The 14,585-nt window shown below is 42.2% G+C and overlaps 1 protein-coding gene and 1 pseudogene across 2 annotated transcripts; one reads left to right on the top strand and one right to left on the bottom strand.

Annotated features, from left to right (window-relative positions):
- Positions 1 to 90: 90 nt before the first annotated feature.
- On the bottom strand, positions 91 to 2,199 carry LOC109640465 (uncharacterized; annotated as a pseudogene).
- Positions 2,200 to 3,444: 1,245 nt separating this feature from the next.
- LOC109640464 (dipeptidyl peptidase 4-like) lies at positions 3,445 to 13,529 on the top strand. 2 transcript variants are annotated; one of them, XM_069521361.1, is made up of 26 exons: positions 3,445 to 3,535; positions 6,753 to 6,840; positions 7,241 to 7,339; positions 8,116 to 8,207; positions 8,326 to 8,400; positions 8,477 to 8,529; positions 8,610 to 8,682; positions 8,860 to 8,980; positions 9,352 to 9,506; positions 9,591 to 9,688; positions 9,772 to 9,901; positions 10,004 to 10,042; positions 10,270 to 10,368; positions 10,446 to 10,516; positions 10,616 to 10,666; positions 10,784 to 10,896; positions 10,994 to 11,041; positions 11,127 to 11,225; positions 11,456 to 11,525; positions 11,606 to 11,800; positions 11,972 to 12,026; positions 12,110 to 12,209; positions 12,703 to 12,761; positions 12,852 to 12,924; positions 13,217 to 13,290; positions 13,379 to 13,529. In XM_069521361.1, the coding sequence occupies exons 1-26, from the start codon at positions 3,530 to 3,532 to the stop codon at positions 13,469 to 13,471; spliced, it is 2,229 nt and encodes a 742-aa protein (XP_069377462.1). In that variant the 5' UTR covers positions 3,445 to 3,529; the 3' UTR covers positions 13,472 to 13,529. The 2 variants fall into 2 exon arrangements, with proteins under 2 accessions (XP_069377462.1, XP_019960035.1); XM_020104476.2 differs by lacking the exon at positions 3,445 to 3,535 and adding an exon at positions 6,470 to 6,658.
- The last annotated feature ends 1,056 nt before the right edge of the window (positions 13,530 to 14,585 follow it).

Genomic DNA, 14,585 nt, shown 5'->3' on the forward strand with positions numbered 1-14,585 from the left:
TCAGCTGTGGAAAACCATCATCCCCTACATGGATAATCAATAATACATGGTAATAATTCATTTTCTTATAATAAAGAAAATACATGTAAATAGAGTTATAAGGATTTATTCCAATGTATATAAAATGATACATTTCAGGATTAAAGCTCAAAAACAAAATCAGAGTGATTTATTAAACAAGAAAAAGGTTAAGTACACAGTATGTTGCAAAATATAAGTCATACCAACATCTTGTATATGAACATAAACTTTGAATTACACAAATTATTCATTTTTTAAACAAAAATCTACAGTAATTTGAAAGTATTTCACAAAGCAGCAGCAGGGCTCTCCCATATTTCATCATCATACACATTCGCAGCAGATGTGATTTTATCTGTGGTTTTCAAACGGAGGCTGTGGCCGTTGCTGATGTCATTAAGGATTAAACCTCCTCCGACCTGCTCACCATTTGCGGCCGAGTCCACACGAGGATCATCTGATTGTTCTGAGAAAACCCGGTCAGTGAGTAAACCCTGGTCCTGACCATTCTGTGGCAAATACGGATCGCCAGATTTATTTGTTTCTAAACCCTCCTGATGGCCAAGGTCAGAGATTCTCTCCCCACCGGTCAGAGAGGGAGACTGGGACACGGCCCGGACTTCATCTGATGCCTTGTAGTGCCTCCCTTCACGCTCTCCAGCTGCTGTGGCTTGGATCCCTTCCCCGAGCTGAGTTCTGCTCTCAAGGCCGAAGAAGTGGTTGCGGACAACGTAGCGCACACACTGCAGGAGGACATTCCTCTCATGGCAGATATCTGGGGCGAGTAACTAAACAGAGTGTGATAAACAGAGAAGCTTATGGAGGCTCAGAGGAGCCATATTCAAGAATACATTTTATTTTGTCAATGTTAAATCGGGGGAAATATACTTGTATGATCTCAGATTGCATCCTTACCATCTCAAGCAGAGTAGAACGATGCTTCTGCAGCGCATCATGGTGTCTACCACCCCTTCCTCCTCTACCACCCCTTCCCCTTCCTCCTCTGCCCCCTCTTCCTCCCCTTCCTCTCTGGAGCCATCTCTAGAACACCTCCTGTCTCCTCCCGTGCCACCATCACCTTTTTCTTCTTTTCAATATTATGGAGGGTTGGATAGTTTCTGGAAATATTAATGTAGATGATGTTCAAATGTATTTATATCACAAGTATCCTGGATACTCATATATGAAGTCAATCATTCTTACTTGCGTCTCTCCTCTCTCCATTTTGTAATCTCCTCTGCTGTGTCCAGCTTAATTCTCTTTGTTCCTGGTGCATGGCTCTGTAGTCACAATATGAAACATGGATATTAGCAATAGACAACAGTTTTAGATTGAGATGCAGCATCAACACAATGTTGTTTCACTTACATTTTTCCAGTGGATGCTGACAATTTTCTCATGAGCTGTAAAGCTGCAGTCCGTCACCGAACACTAAATGGGACATAAGAAAATATCCGCAGGGGATACCTCAGCTGCATTTACAAGACATTTCTAGGACCCTGGGTTTTTGTGAGACAGAGTTGGCATCGCGCCCTGCATCCTCACCGCCAGGCGGAACAGGGGAGGCCATTCTGGGGACTCATCTTCCATCATGTCGACCCAGCTCTTAGTCGCTGGCGGCTGATGGCTGCTGTCTGTGGGGTGGCTCCTGTCAGACATGGGTCCTGGTTGTTAGCCACCGCCACTCTCAGCCTTCCTTCCGGGGGTCGGCCAGCGATGCTTGGGCGTGTTTAGCGCTCATGCAAGCAATGCACATGGGATGAGGGTCCCGGCCCGAGGTGGACGCTCCGCATGACGCGGGGCGCGGGCGGGATGCAGCCTCTTTCCTCTTCGGGTCCGACCCTTCGGCGGGGGTCGCGGCCGAAGACATGGTGCCTAGAAAGGGAGATGTTGGTTTGAATACAGCCGTGACGCGTTAGCCCGTCGGTCATTAGTGTTAGCACCTGGGGCTTAGCCCAAGCTAAACCGTGAAACAACAGCAGTGCTAGCAAACAACTGGCGAAGTTAAAAGAACTAATTCAAACCCAGACTCACTGAGATGGTGTGGATAAACAACATGAGGTTTCTCTCTCTCTGTTGACCGTGTCTCATTTTCGATGCCAGAGGATGAAGAGCTGAAACTCCTCCATGTTTTCTCTTTTCTTCTTCTCCTCTCTGTCTCTGTAGAGTTCAGTCGGTGCAGCTTCCTGTTTATCTCACCTGTGTTTCCTGTTGTTTCTTCTTCTCGCGTCACTCAATTGTAAATAACGAGGAGGAGAGAGTTGAAGCGGTGACAGCGCTAACAGGGTCAGTGGCCGGGGGGCGCATTGCATCCACCATAGAGAATGACCGGAAACGATTCAGAGCCAATGAGAGAAGATGTGAACAGAAAGAAACCAGCGTCACATCCATTGCTCTGCTTTCATCTAGAAATGAATAATCGGATGAATCACTATCATTGCCCAGGGCCTATGGTGCCCCTGAGAGGTCCAGCGGGGAAATGTGTTGCTTGCAGAAGTGGAAATGTTTGTATAGTTTGGTTTCATGAAGCTTTAGATTCAGTTTATATTTAAAATGTGAGAAAAACGTCGGTCCTGCGTTTCTCCATTTTCACCACGAGATGGCGCTTTGGAGTCTTTTTGATGTAAAACAGCACAATGCATCGTATTTATAGTTTTATCTTATTTTATCTTATCTCGCATTTCTTATCCACTTATCTGTGGATCCACTTTATGAGTAAGCGTCCCTAGTATTTTATCCTTGTTGTGTAGTTTTGTTTCATGAAGCTTTAGATTCATTTACATTTAAAATCTGAGAAATATGTCAGTCCTGCGTTTCTTCCTTTTCACCACGAGATGGTGCTTTAGAGTCTTTTTCTGATGCTGCACAAACAAAACATCATAATGCATCAAATTTCTATAAATATCAAGGTCAAGCAAGGTTAATGCAGAGACAGAAGATACATTAATATATTCAGCTGCAAGTTACGAGGATCACCAGACTGTCACTTCATCTTTCAGGACAATATAGATACAACTGCACGACTTACAGTGGAAATGGGTGTAGGAGAAAAAGAGGAATCCTGCACACTGTTCTGTACTGTAAAAAATGTTTTATTAAGTTTGCAACGTTTCGGTCCTGTGAGCCTTCATCGGGGAAACCTAACCTTCCTCTTCTCTCAGGAAAGTCAAGATAAAATGCTCCCAAATCATGCATCGTGTCTATCGCAAAGATAAAGAGGCATGAAAGACATTTATCTGAAGAAACAAGGTGAGACTGTGCAGCTGCAAAGCATTTCACCCTCCACTGAAACTCCGAGGAAATGTGCAGTGAATAAGTAGCGTGTCATATGAGGAGCAGGTTGAAGACGCGGCAGCTGAGTTGAGCTGTGCAGGGAGTCATGACTTTCTACTTTCACTCAAACATCTGTAGTGGGAGGTGCTCATAACACCCACATACACTGATCCCTGCCTGTAACAGTCAGACTAGTGTCTGACAGCGCTGCAGGTTCAGGAGGACACTGGCAACCATGAAGGTAAATATGCTGGGATATAGATTTGAGAGTATTGTTTAAGTCTGAATTTGAAGTCACATGACAACATGGCTTTAAATGGAACAACTGGAAATGACAGATGTGAAACTATTAAGATAAGATAAGAAAAGATAAGAAAAGATAAGAAAAGATGAGAAAAGATAAGAAAAGATGAGAAAAGATGAGAAAAGATAAGAAAAGATAAGAAAAGATGAGAAAAGATAAGAAAAGATGAGAAAAGATGAGAAAAGATAAGAAAAGATAAGAAAAGATGAGAAAAGATAAGAAAAGATAAGAAAAGATGAGAAAAGATAAGAAAAGGTTTGTGAAGTCCACGCTGGGGAAATTCAATGGCTACAGCAGCAGAGAGTGAAAATTATGTTGAGAAAGAATAAAAGAGGCAAAATCATAAAACAATCAAATGTTGTGATCGTCATGATAAACCTGCAGTTTCCTCCAGAATATCTTGATATTCTACAAAGATAGACTTTGCCACATGTCCTGTCTAAACTGGATTCATCCACATGTAATCCTGGACAGAGGACGATTCGCTGCCAACATGGTGGGAAATTGTTGTTGAATAGAAGACAGTAGCTTTTCTGCATTGTCTCCTAAAGTTGACTGAAGAGATAAAAAGTCACGGGAGCTCAGAGGGAGAGGAATGTTCAGTGTCACATCTTTAGAGTCTGAGAAACAACAGTAGTGACACAGACTGATGTGTGACAGCTCTGAGATCAGCTGCTGCTTCACTACATCAGGCAGATTCACTCAGAGCTCTGAGGATGTTAACAGAAGCTTCACTGATCCGTTTCCAACACCAGCGATTTCCTCGCACTTCTCCCAAACAATAGCGTCCAGACTCAAAACCCTGCTCGGCCTCGAGCCAAGAATTCCATTAGAACATGTGCACTTTCACCACGTCTGTCAGAATCAGTCCCTGAGAATAAACACTGCAAACATGCAGAACAAAAACTGGATCATTCACTGAAGCTGACAAATGACAAATGTTGGTGTTGAACCTCAGTTCAGCTGAGTTTGTGCAACGTTTACCAAAGTGCTGGTCTTTGTTAGGGGAGTTCCAACATGTGTTGCAACAGAAACATCTGGAATGTGCACATGACTTTTCAGCTCAATGGACTGCAACTTAAAACACGTATGTACAAAACACAAGCACGGTGATAAACAACAGCCAAAGATGATCAGGCAACGTATTTATAATCAAAATACACTTTCTATTCTTTTCTTAACAATGTCTCAATGAGAACAACACAGTGGAACACAAGCAGAGGACAAATACAACACAATAGACAATAGTGCATTTAGAAGATGCACGTCTGAAACACAACAGGACACACTCGTGCTGAACACAGGAATGTTGCAGGTCACACCAGAGTCACAAAATAGTTCCAGTATTTTATTTTTGATGTATAATTCAGATCATTTGTTCCATCGTTTGATTTGATCAAGCAAATGCAATATTATTTTCATCTCATGAGCCACAGACAGAAGAGATTACACAGTGAAGTCTTTTTCCACAGACCAACAACAAATAATGTTTTCTGTTGTGTCTCTTTTCATCAAACCTGGGAAGCTGTTTAATCAAACACATCCACGATCTATACACTTTATTCTTAGAGGTCAAGAGGGCGCGTTGGCTTCCAGGTTACGTTCAAGGCCAAGTTCAGAATGAGCCAAACCACCGTCTGCATGTGTTTGGACCTGGAGAAACTCCACACAGGGAGAAACTTGAAACATGAGGCGTCAGTCTGTTTTTAATGTTGATAACGTATATTGATGAATGTATATTCAATATATATACAGGATATAAGAATATACGATGTCACAGTCACTCATTCAGTCAGAGCTCCTTCAGTTTCTGTCTCACTCACCATCTCTCTCTGTTTCCACACTGAGTGTGTTTAAAGTGACACCTATCAATGATCTCGGCTGCGTTTAGTTTCAGCTAAATGGAGACATCCATGAAGTACCGCTCTTCAAACAAGCAGCGGGGCATTAGGGAAGACACCCACTGTCTGTTTGTTTGCTGAGGATGTCCGGAGTGAGAGGAGCCAGAGCAGAATACGATGTCTATTCCTCATAAAGGCACAGCTTTATATTTGTTAAGCTTTTAACAGGCTTTTAGCATTTACTGGGACTCTGCACTCACAAAGAGGGAAACTTCCACGGGCTAAAATGGAATTTTATTTCCCAGTCCAACTCTGGAGTGTCCTCCACGCTGCCATGTTGTTCTTTAAAAAACATCATGTTGTTCTCATAAATATCAATTTAGAGATTTCCTCTTGTAGGAACCAGACAGAAAGAGGAAGGAGGATATGGATTATGTAAATACATCGTATGGGATTTATGACAGTGGATTTATTAGTCTTCATCGCAGCCACTGATGTTATGTGGAGTCACCTGAGGCAGTGGTGGGCTGGGTCATACCTGCACATGACCTGAGCAGACATGAGGAGAACAACTACTCGTTAACGTCAGTGTGGTGTGGAAGCTGCAATAGTCATGTTAGAATAAAGGACAACATGGAGGATATCATTTTGAGTTTGGTGCAACATGGCGGCGTCCGTGTCCGGGATATTTTGGCTTCATTTCTGGATCGTGGGAGGAAGTGGAGACGTGTCGTCCACCTTCATGTGAAGCAGATCCAGACAGTTAAAGACATTATTAAGAATTGACATATCCCATCATGGTATTTCATAGAAGCTGTTTCATATCAGTGGCACAAACACCACTCCGCCCCTCACTCCCTGTTAGACTAATGGCCTTGTTAACTCTTCTGCTGCAGCGTGAGATAAAAAGTCCTTGTTCTACATGAGCTGCAGCAGAAGTAGAAGAAATGAATCATATGTATACAGTCTATAAAAATGTCTGGAGTCAGAGCAGTTTGGGGAAGAGCCTGCACGAGGAGCAGTCTCATGGACACTTCCTCAAAAACACTGGAACCTGACGAACTTTACACCGCGGGACGTTTATTGTTCCACCTTTGAAACTACACGCGAGATAATATTTAACTGCACAGCCAGTGTCGCATAACTGTAGAGCCTCGGTGGAGCTGTGTTTCGGAGGGTTATTGGTTTACATCACCCACCTTTACGCAGAGAGAAAATGGTTTGTTGCTGGTTTGAAGATTCTCACATCAAGATGTTGTGTTGTGGAATGTTTTTTTTTAATTCCTGACTTTTGTGTGCTCGACCCTGAACAGGTCTCCATCGCCAAAGTGCTGCTGGGAGTTTTTGGAGTAGCGGTCGTCGTCATTCTGATCGCGGTGCCCACGACTTTGTATCTGAAAGGTGAGTGTTTGCTTTTCGAATGATTCACATGTTGCCATTAAATGAATCCACCGAGGTCGCTCTGACGCACAGTAAAATGCCTCCAAGAGAATTACGCACGCGTCATTACGCACGATCCGCTTGGAGCGTTTTTGAATGGCACATCTTGAAAAACGTATTTAGATTTCTATTGAATGATTTTTGTATAAAAATGTTTTTTTTATATCATTCATGATAACATTGCATATTGTTATCTCTCACATCACACCCAGTTGCTATAAATAGCACTCAGTTCATATCTATTGCTGTTCCATCCTTGCTGCTTCTTATCTTCTTTTATGATGACGATTACGATGTTGCTGTGATATCTGTAACCTGTGACATGGCTGCCAGGCTCTCACTCTCCTAACGCACCTTTCAGAGAAGCAGGCAGGCAACAGCAGCCAGAGGTCTTTCACCTTGGAGGATGTCTTCAACAGTTCCCTGAAACCAAAGAGCTACAGCATGAGGTGGATCTCAGGTGGGAGACACTTTATGATGATCTCAGATATGAAGAGGATGATACCAGGGTGGAGGTGGGACATGGTGGCAGAGTGTGGACTGTAAATGTGTCCCTTTATCATCCATCAGCTGCTCTGCTCTGTCCTGGTTACTTATTCACTTAGATCTATCCCTTCATTCCAGTGGCATGCACGTGCATGTGTGTTGATGCACGTGCATGGAATTTTCTGCTGTTAACAGTTTATAATAGAACAGAACAAAACACGTGCATTAAGTCCTCTGGTGATTTAGCGCTGCCTCCATCGTCCTCAGCTTTTTGAAATGTTCCTTATGGAAGCTAAAACGTGGTTTCAGAGTTTTATAATGAAATCCATCATGTGCTCCGGCCAGGTTGTCTGAGGGTAAAGCTGAATCCATGTGAATCAATATTTTATTGGACACTTTAACAACAGTGCGGCTCTGTGCACGTTTCCACAGGTTATCACCACATTGAAGTAATAATAGATATAGAAATGAAAAAGAACAGACTGTGATAAATGTTCCTTCATTTTTTATATATCGTACACTCACTGTTTAAAATAGCAGGACAACTAGAAAAAGGAAGTAGCATACCCACAATGCACCTCAACCCAAATTTGTATTCATTAGTTTTTTTATTGCCGTGTATTTCGTGAAGCACTTTGTGACCTGGTTTATACAAGTAAAGTTATTATTACCATATCATCATTATTTGAACTTGCTGCCATTGTATCAGTGTCTTCAGGGATTTGTGTATTTTCTTTTTGTTCAACACAGATCAGGAATATCTGCAGATGTCCCAGGGCTCGGTCTTCCTCCACAATGTGGTCAGCAGAGAGCGCACAGAGTTCTTGAGCAAAGACAAGTTTGTAAGTCGGCCTCCTTTTGTTTAACCAAAAGTTGTCTGCAATGAAAACTTCGTACACAAACTAACTTCAGTTTTGTCTGCGACGTCTCTGAAACGTTCCTGTTTCTCCTCCAACACAGGACGAGAAAAACGCTTACAACTACCAGCTGTCAGCCGACCACAAATATGTTGCTTTCATGAGCAACTACTCCAAGGTAGGAAGGTACGCTGAGCTTCACTGCACATGAACGTGATGCATGTCTACAGCTGCTGTTGGTTCTGTCCCCTTAGGTGTGGAGGCATTCGTTCACAGCTTCATATTCACTGTATGACCGGCTACTGGAGTGAGTACTCCGACTGTGCATTTTAGAAACCTCGTTACCTTTGTGCAAACATCTCAGACGTTTTCTCTAAAACCTTTCAGCAAATTTTTCACACCCTCCGACATCCCTGATATGGTGCAGTTCTTCGCCTGGGCGCCCGAAGGGAACAAACTGGTGAGCCTGGGCTGACTCATGATGGGTTATATGTGCATAACCCTGTGTGACACACATGTTTTTTCAAGAGGGTGCTGGATGAAGCAATCGCTCTCAACCTTTCCCAAACACTCAAGGCTTCAGAATGGATCCGAGAGGCGTCAGAAAACAAACCTTTCCTGAACTTTGTGTTTCCAGGCCTTTGTTTGGAACAATGATGTGTACGTAAAGACCGACCCCGGGTCCGCACCACAGCGGGTCACATTCAACGGCGAGGAGAATCTGATTTTAAATGGGATCCCAGACTGGGTGTATGAGGGTAAGTGGTTGAGGCCTGTTTGCATCTGGTATTTACATGAAATCTATCTCTGCACACGTGGTATTAATGAGTCTTCTCCTTATCTCCGTTCAACAACTACCATGCATGGATGCATGCATGGGTTAAGGACCTGAGTACTTCCTCCTCCCTCTGATCAATTCTTCGAAAGCAGGAATTCAAAATATCACAAACCATCAAGGGAACGCTTTTGTGTAACTTTTGTCTCTCCTGCACATAGAATAGTGATGGAATTCTTCTGCTACAGTTAAACATAACAATCAACCAAACCGTAGCAACGTGTCCACACAACAACACACAGACCGGAGGAAGTCCTGAACCCTGACGCTGCATATCTCTGTCCTTCCTTCCAGAGGAAATGTTCTCATCCAGCCAGGGTCTGTGGTGGTCACCGGGAGGGAAGTACGTGGCGTACGTAGAGTTTAACGACACAGAGGTCCACACTATTGAGTACTCCTGGTACGGCGACAACCAGTACCCCACCACTGTCTCCATCCCATATCCAAAGGTGGGGCGTCCATCTTGAGCTTATACTGGACTCATATTGTTGCAGTGACCTGTGTGTCATCATTCATATTTTCTTCCTGTGCAGCCAGGTACTCCGAACCCTGTCGTCAAACTGTTTGTCGTGGACACTGACAACACGACAGCCATTACTGAGGTCGTTGTTCCAACTTCATTCAGCTCAGGGTAGGTCACAGATTATGCATCTATCTGTTATCCTCCAAGAAATAGACGATGTGTCCTCAGTGTCGTCTTTCTCTCGCCCTCAGCGAGCACTACCTGGCCACCGTCACCTGGGTGACAGACAACCGCATCGCTGTCCAGTGGCTGAAGAGAGAACAAAACCACCTCATCCTGCAGATATACAACTTCAATGGATCCAGTTGGGATCCCGTGGAGGTAAAAACATCATGTTGTGTGTTCAGGCTCATAAAGCTGACGCATCGTAATAAAATGTTGGCTCGATTTAGAGATAAACACCAGTTGCTCATCATTTTACAGCATCTGGAGTTGAGGAGCTCCACAGGCTGGATCGGACGGGTACGTCAAAGAAAAGAAAATCTTTTTTCTGTTTCATGGAAAAACCAAAACCAACCCTCTTTAAGTATATCAAGTATTGTGCATGTTGATCACCACTTCCTGTTTCAATTTTAGAGACACACATTGTTGGTGTTGTTCTTTTCACAGTGAAAACATACAGAATAATTGCATGTACTTATAAACAACATTTTGCATCATATATTGTAACTTGTAACTTCTTCCTATAGTTCTCTCCACCAGAACCTGTCATCGCTGCAGACAAGAACAGCTACTACCTGCTGATGAGTGACACTCAGGGGTACAAGCACATCCACCGTGTGGTTGGGGTACGTGCGACGCCGCCCCGTTGATATTTTATTTAAAGTCCGAATGTCAAATATTCTGTTGTGCCTCTTACAAACAGGGAGCAGTGATACAAATCACCTCTGGAGAATGGGAAGTTATTGACATTCTGAAAGTCACTGCAGATAGTGTGTAAGTTACTGTGATTTGATTTAAACTATACAAATGTTTCTAAATCATTTTCTCTCATTTTATTTATACACATGTATGAGTAACGTCTGAATTCCACAGATATTATTCAAGTAACATGGGTGGCAAGCCAGGAGGAAGGAACGTTTATAAGTAAGGCTTTTACTGTATTGGATCTTCTTATTTTAAAGTATTTTTCCAGACTGACAGTGTATGTTTGTGTGTGTTTGTGTGTGTTTGTGTGTGTTTGTGTGTGTTTGTGTGTCTCAGATGGACCAAAAAAGAGACCAAATGTCTGACGTGTTTGTTACACGGAGAAAAATGTCAATACAACTCAGCTTACTTCAGCCACAATGCCTCCTTCTACCGTATGAGCTGCAGCGGTCAGTTATACTTTCACGATTACTTGAGGCTCATGCAATAAACAACAGTCTGTATATTTATACATAGAAATAATACTTGTGTACTTTGTATTCAAAGGTCCAGGTATTCCTTACCACTCTCTCATGGATAACAGGAATAATAAAGGTATTCTTCACATTTAGAGCTGAAGCTGAAATAAAACCAAGGAGCAGAAAAGCTTTTATCTGATCTGTGTTTTTTACATGTGCAGAGCTCAAGGCTCTGGAGGACAACAGTGCGTTTAGCAGCCTGATCTCTGACGTCCGAATGCCCAGCATGCGCCGTGGCAGCATCAAACTTTACGGGTTCGGTGAGTGATTCAGCAATTTACTTCATTTTTAAGTTTTAAGTTTGAGGTATTTTTACATTTCAATATCATACTTTTCCTCAATTCCACTGTGGAGGGAAATGTACTTTTTACTCCTCTGCAGTTAAGTTACTTGTCAGAATCAGCCATTGATGATTTGTCAAAGGTTCTGACTCCTTATCTTACTCTTTTATTATCCAAGTATCCAAATCTATTTTTTGTGTTTTTGACAGATCTCTGGTTCCAGATGTTTTTGCCTCCAGACTTTGATGAATCCAAGAAGTACCCTTTACTGATAGACGTGTAAGAAGCAGTTTAAAAAACGGAATTCAATACATTCTAAAAGTGATTGCCTCAATTTTTTGGGGATTGTTACCTTTCAGGTACGCAGGCCCCTGCAGTCAGAAGGCAGATTACATCTATAGGGTGAGCTGGTCCACTTACCTGGCAAGCACGGAGGGAATCATCGTGGCCAGCTTTGACGGAAGAGGAAGTGGTTTCCAGGGCGACAAGTTAATGCATGAGATCTACAAACGTCTGGGAACCTATGAGGTGGAAGATCAGATAACAGCGGCCAAGTAAGGAAAGCTAGAAGCAGTTTAGACAAGTCAGTGCATCTCAAACAAACAGCCTCAGCCTTTCCCAGGAGAAGCTGGATGAAACTGGTTTCACTGGTTGAGTCATTCCACACACACACTCACTGGAAATTAGATCTTCTCTGCCCTCATCTGAATAATCGTCTCTTTCAGGGAATTCATCAAAATGGGCTTCATTGACAAAGACAGAGTTGCTATTTGGGGCTGGGTGAGTAGAGTCAGAGCTCAGTAATGTGATCGTCAGTGTGAGAGATGAACCACGGTAATGATCCGTCCCCCCCCCCCCCCCAGTCTTATGGTGGATATGTGACGTCCATGGTGTTGGGATCTGGCAGCGGAGTTTTCAAATGTGGGATGGCCATAGCTCCCGTGTCCAAATGGAAATATTACGGTATCTATTTGTTGTTTTTAATCTTCTTTAAGCAAATTCATTTCTATAACCTTTCCACAACTGATGGACTCACTTTGACGACTCAGTTCTGTTTAATTACATCACAAAAGACATTATTTTAGACATTGACTTTTCCTGAATTTATCAAAAAATAATGACAGAGATCTTCATGAAACAAAGTGTGAGGACGCCAGACGCCAGATGAGGAAAGTTAAACAAAAGAAAAACAATTTGACTTGAAAGTATGATGCACAGGTTTGTGTTCAGATCCAACAAAGGGTTTAAAGAAAATAGAGAAAATAAAGATGAGGTTAAAGACAAATCTAGAGGAAAATACTGACAAAGTTCCATGAATGATTCCCTGGGAATTTGGTGAATGAGTTATTTCCTGAGCCACTTCCTTCCACCAAGTTTGCTGTTTCGGACCTTTTTTTTGAGTCAGAATTCTGCAGAATGACGAAACTGACGCTATCTGATGATGTGTTTGTTCCAGACTCCATCTACACGGAGCGTTACATGCTGACGCCCTCAGAGAACCCTGACAGATACGCTGTAAGTTTCTCACTCTGTTGTATCGTGATCACACTGAACTCTCAGTTGTGTTGTTGCCTCATCAATAAACACAACTGGGATTGTTTGCAGAACTCAACAGTAACTGACAGGGCCAAGAATTTCCATTCAGTGCAGTATCTCCTGATTCATGGAACAGCTGACGGTGAGTCACACAGGACCTTAATTTATCTATGTGTCTATTGGATATATAAATATTTATTTTATAGTTTTATAACAGCAAGTGGTTTTGATTTTCTCATCAAACCCAGAAGCACATTTCCTGAAATGTTCTTTCCAAGGATGAGTTGTTGCAGTGTCTTGGAAAATATCATGTATGAACATCTGGAACGCCTGGGTCAAAATTAAAGTCACTCGAACGCGGAACTCGGATCAGAATAGTCAGATTCAATCAAAAGTTTCCTTAATCTACGTGAGTCTTTCTTGTGTTTTTCTAGACAACGTTCATTTCCAGCAGGCAGCTGAGATCTCTGAGGCTCTGGTGGAGGAGCAGGTGGACTTTGAGGCCATGGTGAGTAATCTGAGAAAAATAAAGTGGCATCGCTGAAATAAAATGATACGGACTCGTGTCGTAAACGTGAAACATTTTCTTCTCTCAGTGGTACACAGACAAGGATCACGGCCTTGGCGGCTCTGCCAATCAGCACGTCTACACCCACATGACTCACTTCCTGCAGAGGTGCTTTGCGTGAAATTCACCCAATGATCTTTTTCTCAAAGTGAATAAAAACCTTTTTGATTGTAAATTAATATTGTTCTGGATGTCTTGTCTTTTTTAAGTTTTCATTTGGAGCATAAACTGGATAAAGAGAAGGTCATAAAGTCAATCTTACATATATTCAGTCGGATGAAGATTATTTGAACTTTTTTTCATCTGACCTGAGGATGAACACTGAAAATGATTTTAAAGTGTTGTGGTAAATGATCCACAGAAACATAAAGCACCTCAGTGATTTGATATATATTTGTACTCGATATATGAGATTATTGAATGTTTGATGTCATAATTGTTTTCTAAAATAATGAAGAATCAAACAGAGAAAATTCCTCGTTTGAATTATTTCACGTTTGTCATCAGCGCAGAAATGATATGTGAGATTTACATAAGACTGCACCACATTGGAAAGTTCATTTCAATAAAACATCACACATCATACAGCAGAGACCAAAGTTAAAATGCTAAAGTTCATTGTTAGTATTGAAACTTTGAAACGAAGCTGTATTAACTTTTGGAGCAGATTTTGATTAAGTACGATTATCCAGAGATATTTGTTCACTGAGATCTTTACTAAACAAATCAGGCACATGTAGAGTGCAAATGTTATTAGTTTGACTTACGTGTATGGTGCACAAGTTGGTGTTCAGGCCCAGCAAAGGGTTCCAAAACAACACTAAAGGTAAAGATGAGGGCAAGGAGGACAATGGTGGACAGAGAGAGAGACACAAACAGTTAACGAGACAAAGGTGAGACTAATGAGAGCGGAGCAGCTAATTAACAAGAGAGAGAACTAAGACATGAAACAGGGAATCAAACGTCTGGGAAACTATGAAGTGGCAGATCAGATAACAGCAGCCAAGTAAAGAAAGCCAGAAGCAGTTTAGACGAGTCAGTGCATCTCAAACAAACAGCCTCAGACTTTCCCAGGAAAAGACAGAAGAAACTGGTTTCACTGGTTGAGTTGCTCCACATACACACTCACTGGAAATGTCATGATAAACACTGAGCAATGATCAGTTTCCATTCCATAGAATTGAAAAATCTATCTATCTATCTATCTATCTATCTATCTATCTATCTATCTATCT

This window comes from Paralichthys olivaceus, chromosome 24, assembly GCF_024713975.1.
Source record: "Paralichthys olivaceus isolate ysfri-2021 chromosome 24, ASM2471397v2, whole genome shotgun sequence".
Taxonomy (NCBI): domain Eukaryota; kingdom Metazoa; phylum Chordata; class Actinopteri; order Pleuronectiformes; family Paralichthyidae; genus Paralichthys; species Paralichthys olivaceus.